General features: G+C 42.1%; 2 protein-coding genes across 2 annotated transcripts in view; one reads left to right on the plus strand and one right to left on the minus strand.

Annotated features, from left to right (window-relative positions):
* Window positions 1-838: 838 nt before the first annotated feature.
* LOC306844727 (transcription activator BRG1-like) overlaps window positions 839-16,610 on the plus strand; it is a gene marked incomplete at its 3' end in the record, with an annotated part of 39,084 nt that continues 23,312 nt past the window's right edge. The window contains exons 1-9 of the mRNA XM_079377084.1: window positions 839-956; window positions 1,800-2,020; window positions 2,095-2,212; window positions 12,217-12,615; window positions 13,750-13,848; window positions 13,927-14,194; window positions 15,680-15,806; window positions 15,903-16,076; window positions 16,550-16,610. The exon at window positions 16,550-16,610 is cut by the window's right edge and continues 113 nt beyond it. Of these exons, the coding sequence (XP_079233210.1) occupies window positions 1,802-2,020; window positions 2,095-2,212; window positions 12,217-12,615; window positions 13,750-13,848; window positions 13,927-14,194; window positions 15,680-15,806; window positions 15,903-16,076; window positions 16,550-16,610 (1,465 nt within the window). The 5' untranslated portion in view covers window positions 839-956; window positions 1,800-1,801. The remainder of the gene's footprint in view (window positions 957-1,799; window positions 2,021-2,094; window positions 2,213-12,216; window positions 12,616-13,749; window positions 13,849-13,926; window positions 14,195-15,679; window positions 15,807-15,902; window positions 16,077-16,549) is intronic.
* LOC306844728 (T-cell acute lymphocytic leukemia protein 1-like) overlaps window positions 13,475-16,610 on the minus strand; it is a 40,610-nt gene continuing 37,474 nt past the window's right edge. The window contains exons 5-6 of the transcript XR_013781936.1: window positions 15,702-15,970; window positions 13,475-14,174 (exon numbers count right to left, since the gene is read on the minus strand). The gene's annotated coding sequence lies outside the window, so the exon portion shown is untranslated. The remainder of the gene's footprint in view (window positions 14,175-15,701; window positions 15,971-16,610) is intronic.

Consider the following 16,610-nt stretch of genomic DNA (forward strand, 5'->3'; position numbering starts at 1 on the left):
AAAATACTGAAAGAAAACATTAAAACAAAATTTTTCCCTTCTCATTCAAGTTTGAACCGTCATCATTCGTCTGAAACACTGTTATAATGTGAGCTGTCATGTGTGATGGACAGTAAGGATAGATCAACATGTGTTCTGTCCTATATTTACCCATCAGCTGGGCTACGAACCACATAAACTGGACATTTTCAGAGTGTTTCCCTGCAGCTCCACCATACACACGCCTGTAAACTGAACTGATGGAAGGAGGGATGAATGGATGTTGAATGCATTGACGGCGGGCCGATGCATATCTCCCTGATAGCACAGGTACATCACAGAGACGTCTATTTGACATCTGCATTTACATCTGCAAGACATATTTTTTTAGAGTGTTTGCTCATCTGCGTATACGTCCCTGGTCTTTAGAATGTATGTAAAACCGATATCTTACAGACGTCTGTCAGATGTTTGTACACAGCAGATGCTTTCCAGATCAAGCGATCTTAAACAGATGTATGTGTGCTATCTGGGCTACTGATCTGATGCAATTATAAGTGCATTAAAATTATAAGCTACACAGTAGGCTATACAAAGTGTCAGTATAGCCCTCTTATACTACAGAATGAAAAATATCAATTACATCTTAGATATATCTAGCCTATAGGTTGCTGAAATTTATTTTGTTAGTAGAAGACAGATAAAGTGTTTATTCTGGTCAAAATAAACATAAGTTGTTACAATACCCAACACATTGAACGAAAGAGACAAAATAAATGTATATTTTATTATTTAGAAAAGCAATCTCGTTGGCTTTCTCTCTGTCTCTCTCGAGCGTTTGGATGTCCGTGTCCGCAGCGGCGCTCCGTACATCAGCATCACCGAATGCACGGAATCGGCGGATGTCTGCGGCGCTGCTCGGTAATCAACCGCACCGTGGCTCCGTCGTCGGCCCGAGCTCGTTTATTATATTGAGGGTAAGTCTGATTAAAAACGCAAGGGATTATTATCGTGTCGATGTCTGCAGTGTGAGCTCCAGCATCATCATCAGCAGGCTGTCTGGCGCTGCGTGCGTCATGATTTCTATCGCGCTGCGTCGCGGTGACTCAGGATCCGACGCGAGCTCAGACTCCGAGGCGGCGGAGGATGATGATGATGATGTGCAGATGTTCGGCGGAGGATCACTCGAGCTGGAAGACATTTTATTCTCCTGTCAAATGTGCATGCTTGGCTTATTTTCCCAAAACGAGCAGCTGTTTGATGTTTCCAGAGGCAGGAATGAGTTGATCGGCTCGGCAGAATCATCTGACCCTAATAAAGCCTTCTTCCTCCTGCCTCATCAGTATTAGCATCATCATGCATCACAGAAGACCTGGGCAATACAGGCCATTTACAAATGGAGGTTCTCAGGCCTGGAAAAGTCATGAAAACTAATGCAATCTCAAAATGGGAATTTGCATAGTGATTTTTTGGCATGATATGATCTATAGATAATAAACTGGTCAAAGCTGCATGAACTGCTATTAAGGTGTGATGTTTCCTGCCAGTCGCTGATATTATTTGAATGAATCTGTATTTATTCTCTGTAGTTCACTTCTTCAACTAGATGATGTTATGAAGCATTATTGATCCCAGAGGGAACTATTTAGATTCAAAACTGCAACATTGTTTTGGAAGAGAAAAAAGTCCCTTAAGAAAAGTCATGTAAATTGTGCTTATAGAGAGAGAGAGCGAGAGAAAGCAGACATTATGTTATGGTGATAGTTCATAAAGTCTGATTTTAATGGGCACAAACGTTCTTTCCTAAACCTGGGATGCAGGCATGTCCACCCCGGAGCCCGCGTTAGGAGGCACGCCCTGTCCGGGGCCTTCGCCTGGTCCGGGCCCGTCTCCTGGGGCTGTGCTAGGGTCTGGACTGTCCCCTGGATCCTCACACAGCATGATGGGCCCCAGTCCCGGACCTGCCACTTCCACAGGACTCTCCTTTCCTCCGCAAGCATCTGCGGGATACAGCCAGGAGAGCTTGCACCAGATGCACAAGGTGGAGATCTAAACCACCCTAGAAGCCCAATAGCAGAGGTCATATCTCTATTAATGTCTTTCTTTGTCCTAAAGCCGGTGGAGGAGAACCTTTCAGAAGACACTCGCTTCAGTCAGATGAAGGTGGTTCCGATGAGGGCCGGTCACAGCGGGATGACCCATCCAGGGAGCCCGATGGACCAGCACTCGCAAGGTAACGCTCCTCACCAGCAGCAGACAAAGAACCGTTTAACTGCTAGAGTCTGACTGATGTCCGTTTACGGCTCCCTAGTTGTTTTATTTCTTGCATTCAGTGTTGCCTTACTTTGCTATCACTGATTCTTGAGAAGTGGGACAAAACAGGGTGCAATATTGAAAAAATAAAACCTTGTACTCAGACAAATGAAATTACATTTATTTATCTTATATGTACTAAACTACTGAGCTATGCTTTGATGCAACCTCCCAACTTTTCTCTTTTTTATCAAAATTTGCTTTTTACCTTGGATGTGTAATATAATTTTAACTTTATATTTAACAGAACAGTATGTAAGGTTATTACATATAATATTAACCTCCACCAATAAAAAATGTAGGGTTAATTACATTATAATATTAATATTAATACGTAATTTAAACAAATAGTTTAATTTAGCTCAAAGGGAATCATTTATGATTTTATAGGGATTCGAACAGAATCAGTGTTACGGCGATTCACTGAACGAGCCGTATAACAAACTCTGCACTGGATATTAAAATCCCAAATATAGTGAAAACACTATTAACTAGCACAGTAACGAAATCGACAGATTAAGGCATTAACTTGTGAGCAGAAAACACAAGATACTTCTCTTTTAAAATATAAATCAGATTTTATTTATATAAACCTAAGACATAAACTAATCTAACACATGAACACAAGCATTCACACATTCACACGTTGCAGAAAGAGAGAGAGTGAGGAAAGGATGAGTTTAAGAGAATGAAACGTGAAATCCCAAGTTTACAGCAATAGACCTGAACAACCATCAATCACTTATTTAACCCTCGTTTTGAGTTTCTCAATGAGGCTAAAATTTATATTAAATACACCAATTAGAACCTGTTAGAATCTGGAGGTGTGTTTGCTGGTTTTGCCTGTGTAACGGGTTGTGTCCTCGTTGCAGACAGGGGGGGTTTCCCGAAGTGTCTGATTCGCTGGAAGTTCAGTAGTCTTTGAAGTGATGTCTCTTGGGCGTTGGCTTGCTGGACGTTTGAAGAAGTGCAGTCGAAGCTTTAACATTAACACACGAAACTCCACGGAAAGAAAAGAAAACCAACGTAAAATAGTAAAATAAAATGATGTAATGAGACTAAGTTGTTTTCCTTCTCATTATGGCACATGAGGCCTGAGCATGCTCAAAGAGCGGCACGCACGCGGTGAGAGGGACAAGGGTCCGAGAGTCAGAGAGATAGAGAGTGATGTAACAGAGAGCTAGAATGGAGGATGTCCTGAGGTTTTAAACTCAGCTTCTGGACCGTCCCATCTGCACGTATTGACCAATTAGGTATTGTCCTTGCTTAGCTAGGGTGTGTTCTTCACCTCATAAATCAGCCTGTTATCAGTCACATGGTCCGAATTTTACAAGCTTTGGCCAAGTATACCCTTTTGAACATGATTTCATAATAAGACTATGATGCCTTTGACAAAGAATTGATTGGAAGAAACATTCACATCATGGATTTTCGAGCTCATACATACTAAATATGCAATATTTATCTTTAAGGCTCGAGCTATTCAATAATGATTAAAAAGACATACATATTATTTGATTAAAACATGATATGTGGGTACAACATAAAAATGTCCTTTTAGGATGATTTTATGTGCATATGGAAAATAAAGTCTTTGTATAGTTCTAAGGAGAACGAAGGAATGTTCTTTAGACAGGAATGTTGGTTTGTCTTCTATGTGGGGGAGACACGCCCGAAAGAGTCTGTAGCTAATGAATTTCTATCACAGGTTTACATGTGAACATCAGTCTTGATTACTTGCAACAAATTTGACAGTCTCCTTCTTGAATTGGAATTATCAATAAGTGTTTCTTTGTCCTCAGTGTTGTAAGTTGTTTGGTGAAAAAGGCTTGCTAGTTGGGAGTTGCTTGCCCCAAACTAGATTTATGACGTCCTGTTTCTTGGAGCCTCTCTTTCTGGAATCTCAGCTTCTCATGTTTCAGTGTCCTGACGCATCTTAAAATTGTCTGATTCAGTCTCTGATATCCTACATCTCCCCCTTTCGATCGGCGAGGTGTTTAGTTGAAGACGTCGTCGAGCGCTGGAAACACAAAGGCAGAAGAAGCAGACAAGAACACAGCAAACAACAAGACAACACCTCCATGACAGTTACTGTATTGGTGCAGGTCCTCAGGTTATTTGAGGTACAGACGGTTATATTCAATTAGTCAATGTAGTTTAGTAATTTGAACAGTTCAATTTGGAAATTGTTGTTCTAATTCGGTTCAATACTTTGATTCTTCGATCAAGTTTTGTGATTAAATTTGTTTGTTCCTTCTAAGTTGTCTTAACTTAAGAATGTTCACCTTTAGTTTCTGGTGGCATCATTTGTGGTAAAATGAATTGACCTATCGTGCATGGAGCTCTCTGGCTTCCATTCAGTTTAGAGTGGCTTGCGGATATTAGGTGTGACGAGTCAATCCTAATATCAGACCTTTGACCCTTGCAGGGTGTCTAGGTGTTTCACCTACTAAAGAAAGAGGGGAAGGAAAAGTATAGGTGAAAGAAGAACAAAACAAACAAAGCTGCTGTGGGTTTTCCTAGAGTGGTTTGCAACTTATGTTGAGCTAGGATGTCCTGTGCAGCTAGGGAGTCATGTACCCTAACTTAGTGTCAGGTGCTCTACCTATGGTGAGGATAGCTGCATGTTTCTTCATGGTGTTGTATGTAACTTCATGTTATGCTCTAATGTGTATATTCTACTTGTGAGAAGAATATGTTTGTGGAATGTGTTATCAGTAGATGTGGTTACCTCTGGGTATAGGTAATGTTATGTGTGTTAGTGGTGTAGTGTAGGTGTGGTCAGATCTGTTTCAGTCTGTGTTGTCTTCCCCCTTTTCTGGTATGTCAGTGAAGACTGGCTCTCTACATCCTTGGCGTGGATGAGGGCGTGTCCATGATCTAATGGGGGTCAGTCCAGCAAGGCAGGAAGTTCTTAAGCAGACAGTCAGAGGTAGTTTGGCATGGCTGTGTGAAGCTGGGATGCAAACTTCGTCTCCTATGTTGCATTCCTCTTGTGCTGCCTTCTGGATGTGGCAGACTTTCTGACCTTCTGTGCTTTGGTGGTTGCTGTTGCACAGACGTGAATGTGGTTCTTGAAGTTTTAGTTCATTTAGCAGTTTACTAGTGAGTGATGGGTGACTGAGGTGATGTTCTCTGGTACCTCAGTTTTCATCATTGGTTGGCCGTGAGAGACTTGTTCATTCTGGGTGGTTGTTGAACAGGTGCTTGTCATCTCTGATATGGTGTTGTACCATGTGATCACCGGCCTTCCGTTCTGTCGCTGGTCACAGCGAGCATGACTCAATTTTGTAGTCATCCATGTTCAGCTTATCTTGAAGGAACTCTTTCAGTTGTTTCATGACTTGTTCCATGTCTTCTGATGGTAAGCTGTCTTGTTCTTGTGCATACTCAGCACTGTGCATGTCTGAGTGGTGCTGAGGTGGGTTTCGTTGTCGCTTACCCACACGAGTCGCCCTTGGATGAGTCAGGCGATTACCTTTGGGTGTCTGGTTAGGTTTCCAGTTGTTGTGGTTTCTTGAGAAGCGTGGCTGGTCCCATGGATTTTTCCAGCGGTTAGGCTGATAGCTGTCGTGGACATGGGGGTCACGTTCTCTGTGCTCTTGATGGAGGACTCTGGTGTCGTGATGCAACTGGGTGTCGTCCAGTGCAAAGCTTGAGTCTTTGTTGACAGAGTTCAAGAGTGTGGAGGTTGTGTTACCTTTCTTTGAGGCCATCTTCTGCTTGTTGTAGGCCTTCTGTGTTAGGTCACGCAACTGTTGGATGGTCATGGAGCCTGGACAGGCCATGACGCCTAGATGGTGGCTGACTCCAGGGTGCAGATTTCTTAGGAAGAGGCTTTTGAAGTTCACATCCTCTTCAAGGTCAGGTTCGTTGTGTGCACCGAAGTAAGCTTGTCGGAGTCGGTTGTAGTAAGCTTGTGGAGCCTCTTGTCGACCTTGTTTGGTTTCTAAGGCAGTCAAAAGTCCATGTTCAGATTCATAGTCTGTAAACTCTTTAATCAGGACTTCACGAAGTAGCTGGTAGTCTGACTTCGTTCGACTGGGCTGTCGATCTAGAAAGTTTCGTACCTCAGAACTGGATGTGGCTCTAAGGAGGTATAACCTGTCTCTGTCAGTCACATGAGGTCTCATTTCCAGATAGAAGTCGATATCTTGAAGATGGGCCTGGATGGTGTGGCCCTCTGTGGAGTTCGGGTCGAACTTGCTGATGTTTTTAGACAGCTTGTCGAGGTCTTTGATGGTCATCCCATGTGCAGCTCCGAGGTCTGCTTGGATGGGAGGTTTACTTTCGTTGACAGGAAAGAGTTCTGTGGCGAAGGCAGGTGAGGTTTTGGGTTGTGGCTCTTCGCTTCTTTCGCTGTATACCAGTTCTTGGATGTGGGACTCTGCTCTGCTCAGCAGAGGTGAGGCTGAGAGCTGTTTCTCTCGCCTTGGCTCTTGTTTCTGCTCATTAGCATGTTTAAGTTCTTTTCTGACCATGTAGAGCTGATCGTTGGTATCGTCTATTTGTTGGGTCAGATTGTCTATTTTAGAAATGTACCTTTCAAGGTGGTCTTTCAAGGCACTGATTTCAGCATTCTTGTCGCTGATGTCATGCTTGGCTTTCTCTAGGAGCTGTTCAGCATACTGGAGTCTGTTTACCAGGTCTTTCTGGGCAGCCTTTGCATGTTGTTGGTCGAGCTGAGCTGCTGTCAGGGCTGCTTGGAGCTCCTTAACTCGTTCCGTTGATTCCTGCTCCCTTTCGTTGGGTGCTTTGTGTTGATCTTGAACTTTCACTTCCAGCTTGTCAATGCGGCGTTGAACACGTGTCAGCTCCTCTTGAAGGTGGGTGACGTGCTTGTCACTCAGTTTCAGCTGGGTTGTGAAGGCATAGCTTAGAGAGCTGGAGATTTTGACTAGCTCCTCGTGGTTGTTGTTCTGGCTTGAATCTTGTGTCAGGAATCTTCTCAGGCTTAAGATTATTATTAAAAATAATAACAGTTCAAGGGTCTTGGGGGTGAGGCTGTCTGTCGTGCCTCTCAGCCAAGTGTTCCCATCTTCCCCTTGTGCAAAGGGGTTTGCAGTCTGCGGCATGTTGGCACGCTAGGGAGAAGAGAGACTGACACAGATCTGTGTGGAGTAAAAGCCTATGTGTGGTGACAACTACGTGTTGTGTCAGTGATTTTGAACCACTAATGTAGTGTGGTGGTGATGACTGTGTTGGTCGCAGTGTCTAGGTGGTAGACTAAAGATGTGAAGACTTCGTCACTCTAATGAGGAAGAGGGGAAAGAGAGAAAACAGGTGAAAAGCAAATTCAATTAAAATAAACAATTCCCTTTTTTTTTTCAAATGAGAAATTATTTATTAAAAATTTCTTTCAATTAAATGTTATCAAGAAGGCAAACAATATTATTAAATCTCTGTTCTCGACAGATGAATATAATAATAATTCTGATATCTCTTTTTAGTCTGACAGGATTGACAACGTACACCTTACAGTTGGACCGCTCACCAGGGAGGCTGCGAAGGCAACGGTTGCTCAAAACTTCTCTATTAAAATTTATCTCAGCGTTGTATGAGATGTTAAAATGTTGATTGCGTTTTTAATGTAGGGAGGTTAGGAAGAACGATTACAATCAAATTCGTAAAGATGATTAGTCCTTTTGACAAGCTTGTGTATCTCATTCACTTAGAATTGATTGATGGTTCTTACAGGTCCCCACAAATGTGAAAAGTGAAGATGAAAGAAAGCAGGAGAGAACAGGAGAGAAGAGAAAGAGACAGTAAATCGAGTGGATCGGGTCCACTAGCAAGCAGTTATGCCGACTACGAGTTGTTGTCAGTTGCTCCACAACTAATCAACAAAAATAAAATTTTGGGTGCAAGAGATTTGTCTCTTAAATTTATTTGAACTCGTAGTGACGGATAACACGGTCTCCTATTAAGGCTCAGGTGAGACAAAGTGAAATTGAAATTAAATAAAGGAGAAAATCAGTAAATAAAAATAGAAAATAGTGGCTAAGTCTATAACCAAAACAGGAAGAATGAGGGAATAAAACGCAATAAAGTAATGAGTGAGTATAAGTCTGAATAGAATCTATTAATATGGGTAATAAATCGATTAGATAGAATAAGTTTACTTAAACGTTCCAAGTTCAAGACTTATTTGTATCTAAAATGATTAGGCCCAGAAGAGAATACTAGAAGTATTGATCATATGAAATGATCTGAGGGAAATTTGAATGATTCCAAATAAATTTAATGTTTTAATTAAATTTTGAATTTGGCACAATTAATAATTGTGAACTAGTATTTCCCTTTCTAGTAAAATGCAAATAAGTGGTAAGAAGTGAGAAATTAGAGAAATAAGAAATAGAAAGACCAACAAGTCTATTAGTTGAGAGGTGTTTAAAGGGTTAAATCACTTTAGCTTTCCAAACACACACACTGTATTAAACCACCGGAGGTTAATGCTAACTGCTAACCTTTGAGGCTAATCTTTAGCATAGACTTGTACCAGGTAAACAACCGTTTCGTTAGCTTAGCAACAGCATCGAGTTTGTTTACATCAGCATCGATGTGCTGCGCGTGCGCAGTACAAAGTTGCTCCGGAAGTAGGTTAAGACTTCCGTGTCACGATCGTAACTGTGGAAACCAAAACAAACGTTGCATTGCCTGTACAGTTAAGCATGTTACATGAAATGTCAGCGCATTTCAACACTGTACAAATAAACAACACCGCTTTTAGTTGTTCTGCGATGTGGCGCTTAAACTCTCAGTTCGTTCAGAGTTAAACTTATTAAAATAGCAGCTTGTTGCTGCAGGGAAGCAGTACTGTATCAGAAGCCGTGCCAGTTTCTCTGGACACAAACACAACAGGTTTTCTTCGCTGTTGCTTCAAAGTTAAACTTTACTTGATAAAGCTTTTAAAACTCCCATTAAAATCTCCCGGACACACGCGGTGTTGAGCGAGATTAACTTCACTTAGTGAACAGTTACACAAACAGACAAGCGTTATTGTCTAATGTTTAACTGAGGGAGTCATAGATGATTTAACAATGGAACACGCACTGCTAATCAAACTATGAATAATAATGGCTCTGATAAATAGGATTGAGGAACACGCTCAAAACTATTCTTTATCCACTGATTTATTTCCCGTTTAAATCACTGCAGTTTAGCTTCGTTCTGCTAACAGACTGAGATTCAGGAGAATAGCTACTGACTGACCTGGAACCCGCAGGACATCACTTCAACTATAAATAAAAGGCATTACAGAAAGAGAGGAACACGCTCAATTTCGACCTTATTGTACGATCTCAGATGTTAACTTTAAGTTCACTTACTGCAGTTTGAGAAGCCCTTTTGCTGTCTTCATTCATTCAAGCGGGGCGCGCGCAGCTGACGTCACTCACGCGCACGCGCACGCGCACACACACACACACACTATAGTCTCGTCTCTCATCCGCGGCAACAGAAAAAGATTAAATAACTCGGTTTATGCTCACAATTTAGATTAATCTGCCCGCATATCCTCCACCAATATGTAAGGTTATTACATATAATATTAACCTCCACCCACTGCTCGAATTGAAGGGGGGCTGGGGGGATCCGGGACCCCCCATAAGGCATTAGGGACCCCCCATAAGAAGTAAAAAATAGACTTAGGGGGGTCCCTCAGACATTTTTACTTGGAGTAAGCCATTTAAAAGAAGAATAGTAGCTTATCTCTCTTTGTTATGCAACATTAAATAGTATATAGTTATGCATATTATGATCAAATATATTGTTTATTTTGTATAAATTATATATTGCGAGACTAACCCCCACCCCCACCAAAAAAAAAAAAAAAAAGTCTGATGGTGGGGACCCCCCATAAGACTTGATTCAATTCGAGCACTGCCTCCACCAATAAAAAATGTAGGGTTAATTACATTATAATATTAATATTAATACGTAATTTAAACAAATAGTTTAATTTAGCTCAAAGGGAATCATTTATGATTTTATAGGGATTCGAACAGAATCAGTGTTACGGCGATTCACTGAACGAGCCGTATAACAAACTCTGCACTGGATATTAAAATCCCAAATATAGTGAAAACACTATTAACTAGCACAGTAACGAAATCGACAGATTAAGGCATTAACTTGTGAGCAGAAAACACAAGATACTTCTCTTTTAAAATATAAATCAGATTTTATTTATATAAACCTAAGACATAAACTAATCTAACACATGAACACAAGCATTCACACATTCACACGTTGCAGAAAGAGAGAGAGTGAGGAAAGGATGAGTTTAAGAGAATGAAACGTGAAATCCCAAGTTTACAGCAATAGACCTGAACAACCATCAATCACTTATTTAACCCTCGTTTTGAGTTTCTCAATGAGGCTAAAATTTATATTAAATACACCAATTAGAACCTGTTAGAATCTGGAGGTGTGTTTGCTGGTTTTGCCTGTGTAACGGGTTGTGTCCTCGTTGCAGACAGGGGGGGTTTCCCGAAGTGTCTGATTCGCTGGAAGTTCAGTAGTCTTTGAAGTGATGTCTCTTGGGCGTTGGCTTGCTGGACGTTTGAAGAAGTGCAGTCGAAGCTTTAACATTAACACACGAAACTCCACGGAAAGAAAAGAAAACCAACGTAAAATAGTAAAATAAAATGATGTAATGAGACTAAGTTGTTTTCCTTCTCATTATGGCACATGAGGCCTGAGCATGCTCAAAGAGCGGCACGCACGCGGTGAGAGGGACAAGGGTCCGAGAGTCAGAGAGATAGAGAGTGATGTAACAGAGAGCTAGAATGGAGGATGTCCTGAGGTTTTAAACTCAGCTTCTGGACCGTCCCATCTGCACGTATTGACCAATTAGGTATTGTCCTTGCTTAGCTAGGGTGTGTTCTTCACCTCATAAATCAGCCTGTTATCAGTCACATGGTCCGAATTTTACAAGCTTTGGCCAAGTATACCCTTTTGAACATGATTTCATAATAAGACTATGATGCCTTTGACAAAGAATTGATTGGAAGAAACATTCACATCATGGATTTTCGAGCTCATACATACTAAATATGCAATATTTATCTTTAAGGCTCGAGCTATTCAATAATGATTAAAAAGACATACATATTATTTGATTAAAACATGATATGTGGGTACAACATAAAAATGTCCTTTTAGGATGATTTTATGTGCATATGGAAAATAAAGTCTTTGTATAGTTCTAAGGAGAACGAAGGAATGTTCTTTAGACAGGAATGTTGGTTTGTCTTCTATGTGGGGGAGACACGCCCGAAAGAGTCTGTAGCTAATGAATTTCTATCACAGGTTTACATGTGAACATCAGTCTTGATTACTTGCAACAAATTTGACAGTCTCCTTCTTGAATTGGAATTATCAATAAGTGTTTCTTTGTCCTCAGTGTTGTAAGTTGTTTGGTGAAAAAGGCTTGCTAGTTGGGAGTTGCTTGCCCCAAACTAGATTTATGACGTCCTGTTTCTTGGAGCCTCTCTTTCTGGAATCTCAGCTTCTCATGTTTCAGTGTCCTGACGCATCTTAAAATTGTCTGATTCAGTCTCTGATATCCTACAAGTATGTCTGCTGTGCATCTGCTATGGAAACTAGCTAACTTTTAAAAATACTTAAATGAACATATAAAACAATTATTACCTCTATCCATTTACATTCACCAGGATCTTAATATTCACATTTAAACATCTTAACAAATGATCCAAAAATTATCAGAATACAAACAAACTGTATTATGTATAGATATGTTTTATCCAGTGGTATGTGTTCCCTCAACCCTAACTCTGCTAGAAGTGATGACTATTAATCCACAAAAGCAATATCTGCTGTATATTTAGTATTTATACATTATTAGAAATACGAAACCCTCTCTGTGACGTCCCAAACGAGACTATGTGTCTCCTCCTGCAGGATACCTGTCTCCGCTGGGCTCTTCAGAGCACGTGTCCAGTCCCGTGTCCACCAGCGGGCCTCCGTCCGGCCCTCTCCTGTCCACCTCTGGCTCCAGCTCTGCCTCGCTGGACGGTGTGGACAGCCAGACCCTCCCACAGCAGAACCGTCCGGGGAGCCAAAGCGTGGCCCCGGGCTCCAGCAGCAGCTCCTCCGCTCCGACGCCCTTCAACCAGAGCCAGCTGCACCAGCTGCGGGCGCAGATCATGGCCTATAAGATGCTGGCTCGCGGCCAGCCGCTCCCAGAACACCTGCAGATGGCGGTGCAGGGCAAGCGGCCCATGCCGGGGATGCCCCAGGGACCGTCCCTGACCAGCCTGCCGCCCGGCGGAGGGAGCACCGGCTTCAGCCGAGGACATGGTGAGCAGATCTGACCCTCCTAAAACACACACACACAAACACTCTGAATCACTGATGATGGGATGTCTTATCTGATCACGAGGTACGTACTGTAATGTTTCACTGGTTACAGAGTGCAGGGTTGGGCAAAATTCAGAGTTTAGTTTGAATTTGATTTCATTTGAACTGAATTAAATTGGCCCTGTAGGAGGCTGAAGTGAAATGACAGGAAGATGAGTGCATGCTTCGTTTTTAAAAAACCTCGTTATTTTTCATGTAGTTTACCTTTATTCTACGCCGCTGTCTGCATTGTCATGTGAATGGCAGGTTGACTGTTTCTGTGCTACAGCTCCCTCCTAAATACACAATGGACCCTTTTCACAAGACTGTGATGACGCGTTTAACGGTTATCCGCATCGTAAATCCCGTCCCTAAAACATTTATGTACATTTACAACACTGTACTTTAAATCACCTTTGCATCAAATTACAAAAAAAACTAGTAATCTAATGCAGTGTCTATGGGAGGGATGGGAAATTTGACATCGTTCTCTCTTCTGACTGCCATTATCGGTCTCTCTCAATTTTTTCTCTTTCATGTGCTCCAGTGGAAAAGCCGACCAACCAACATAGCCCCGCCCCCTTTGTCGCTTGTTCCCGGGGGTGGGGTGCATGTTAATTTCAGGGTTTGTCATGTCACCAACCCGGGAAGTAGCTCGTTGTAGTCCCTACCATAATTCATAATTGTAGGCATTAAACAGACTTTTCTTTAAAAGACAATATCTCCATTCCCATTGAACTTTCAGCTCCATAATTTCACAGATATTGTTTATGCTCTAAACAACAACATTACACACTAACAAAAGTTAAAAAAGTGCAATCACAATCAACCACCCCTTTAATTCTTAAAATACTCCAATGAAATGTACAATTAAAAACTGCACAGTTTTACAAATTTGTATTTCATTTGATTTAATTTCTAGGTCCTTAAAGTCACAATTCAAATTCTGTGTGTAACCTCGCTCCTAATTCAGATTGAGCGTGTTTCTGAACGATGCTCAGTCCTGCCGGAATGGAGAGTGTTGAACATTCAGTGGCGCTGCACTCGTCTGTGGTGACTTTAGTAAAGGGTTAGTTTGTGCCGGTTGCTCCGCAGGGATGGTGGGACCAAACATGCCTCCTCCTGGATCTTCTGGAGTCCTGGCTGGTGTTCAGGGCCAGAACCACAACGGGCCTCCGAAACCGTGGCCTGAAGGTGAGAGCGCATCCGTGCAGCGAGCGATGGCTGAGCTTCTGGTAAAGCAGGCTGTGATGATGTGTGTCCGTGTGGCAGGTCCTCTGGTCAATGCGGCAACCCCATCCAATGCTCCTCAGAAGCTGATGCTGCCGCAGCCCACCGGACGTCCCTCTCCTGCGCCGCCGTCTGTGCCGCCGGCTGCGTCTCCGGTCATGCCGCCGCAGACCCAGTCTCCCGGACACCTGGCCCACCCGTCTCAGCCCACTACCATGGTGCCGCTGCACCAGAAGCAGAACCGCATCACGCCGGTTCAGAAGCCCTGCGGTCTGGACCCGGTGGAGATCCTGCAAGAGAGAGAGTACAGGTGAGCCCTGACCTTGACCCTGACTCTGACCCTGACAGAACCGCAGGCAGAGAACAAACGATCGCTCTCAGGGAGCACTGCCACTGCTGTTCGTCAAACCAGCCTCCTGTAAACCAAAAGAAGCCACGCTTTTTCAGGCTTCTAGTGAACCTGCACTGAAGTGATTTACTCGTTATCTGTTCTTAAAGTGCCCCTATTATGGATTTTTGAAAATGAGCTTTCATGTAGCGTGTAACACAGCTCTAAGTGAATGAAAACATCCTGCAAAGTTTTAAATCTGAAAGTGCACAGTGTATAAAGTTATTGCCTCTCAAAAGAAAGAGTCGACTCTGAATCATTGAAACGAGTCGTTTTTTTAAAACGAATATCAAGCCATTTCATGTTGACGTCAAAATGAAACAATAGCATCTTGCCCACACACTTGTTGCGCACGCAGACCTGGGAAAAATAGATTTTAGTGTTGGTCTGAATGAAAATGCAAATTCATTCTTTGCCACTAGGTGCCGCTTTTGGAGCGTTACAAATTCACAAACACTGCTTTAAATGAAATCGACCAATCACTGGAGGGGTTTGGAAAAAAGAATCGTTGAACGAATCGTTTGGGAGTCCTTGAAGGTAAAAATAAATGCATATTATAAGAAAATGAAAGTGTTTTTTGACCTTGCATGCATATCAACCTGTTGTTTGGGACTCCCAAAACCAAAATATGAACCTTTCATAACCCATAATAGGGGCACTTTAACTCTTTCCCCACCAAACATGGAATTTTCTGGCTTTCTGTGTTCTTTCTGTTATACGCTAGGAGACGCTATTACACATCTCCTGAATGAGTCCAGAAAAACAATGCGATCATCAACAATAAACAGCATATAAATAAAAACTGCCTAATGTTTGTGAAACTGTGAGACTTTGGGGTGCTGATGGAACTGGTTTACTGCATATTTGCTTTGATCACCTTAATGAATATGATTCATATGTAGTATTTGATAAAAACATGATTTTCTCAGCTTTTTGCTCAAAATGTTTTAGTTTTTTTTAAACTTACCTACATTCAAGTGTTGATAAAAAAAGAATGCTTGAAGCTAGAATAAAGGTAGACTTTAAAAAAATAAAAAATTTAGATCTATAAAAAAAGGCTAGATTTTTTGTTCATTTTGATGTTTTGCATGTTCAGATATTCATACAACAAAATATTCTAGGGGCCATGAAATGTTAGACAAAATAATCAAAAAGGCTAGCGGTGGCTGGCAACTTTCTTCAAAAACACTGGTGGAAAAAGAGTTAATACAGGTGCATAGATTTCAAATCACTGTGATAGAGCTGAAATATGTACCGTTTAACTGGAAAGACTGACTCAGGATCGTTGGTAATAGTTGGTAAAAAAAAATCATCCAACAAACAAGTTTTTCAGGCAGAAATCAGCTCGTTCGTGCTGACAGCTGAGTGCTTCCAGGACTTATGCTCTGATGCTGTGTGTCTCTGCAGGCTGGAAGCTCGTATCACTCACCGTATTCAGGAGCTGGAGAATCTTCCAGGGTCTCTGGCTGGAGATCTGCGCACCAAAGCCACGATTGAGCTCAAAGCGCTCCGACTGCTCAACTTCCAGAGACAGGTGATGAATCCGGACTGACGCTGTGATCCTCCTCAGTGCCTCTGTTGAACATCTTCTGCTAAAAGCGCTCTGATGTTCGTCTGTTTGCCTTCACAGCTGCGTCAGGAGGTGGTGGTTTGCATGAGACGAGACACAGCCTTAGAAACCTCACTGGACGCAAAGGCCTACAAGCGCAACAAGAGACAGTCGTTACGTGAGGCACGAATCACAGAGAAACTAGAGAAACAGCAGAAGATCGAACAGGAACGCAAACGCAGACAGAAACACCAGGCAAGCGGCTCTACTGCATTCACACCGGCTCGCTGATTCCTCCAAACGTCTGAGAGCACACTGGATATAAACTTGCAAATAAACTGCTCATTTTATGATTTTGAAGGAAAAGTTATGTAAAACAAACATAATATTTATCAGATTTAGATTTATTTCTAAGTGACTAATCAAATAACCAGTGATCATTGATCATGTGGTTCTTCGAGTGAAGCTCAAGGTGCTCCGTAGATCATCTCCGATCCTGCTGGAGAACATTGATCAGGTTTAGATGATGCTCCAGTGCTGCTGATTCTCACATCCATCTTCCTTCTGCACTCACTCAGATTGTGATGCTGATCTTATGATTAGTAATGAAATATTTAGTGTTAAATTACAGGAGAATGCAAATAAAAAACATTTCCACAGAGCTCTCAGGCTTTTGGAGCTCACTTCAGTCATTGCGTTAATTCCCATGATTCATTGCTCTGCTGCAGGAATATCTCAACAGCATCCTGCAGCACGCCAAAGACTTCAAGGAGTACCATCGGTCTATCA

The sequence above is a fragment of the Barbus barbus genome (assembly GCF_936440315.1).
Source record: "Barbus barbus genome assembly, chromosome: 25".
NCBI classification, from domain to species: domain Eukaryota; kingdom Metazoa; phylum Chordata; class Actinopteri; order Cypriniformes; family Cyprinidae; genus Barbus; species Barbus barbus.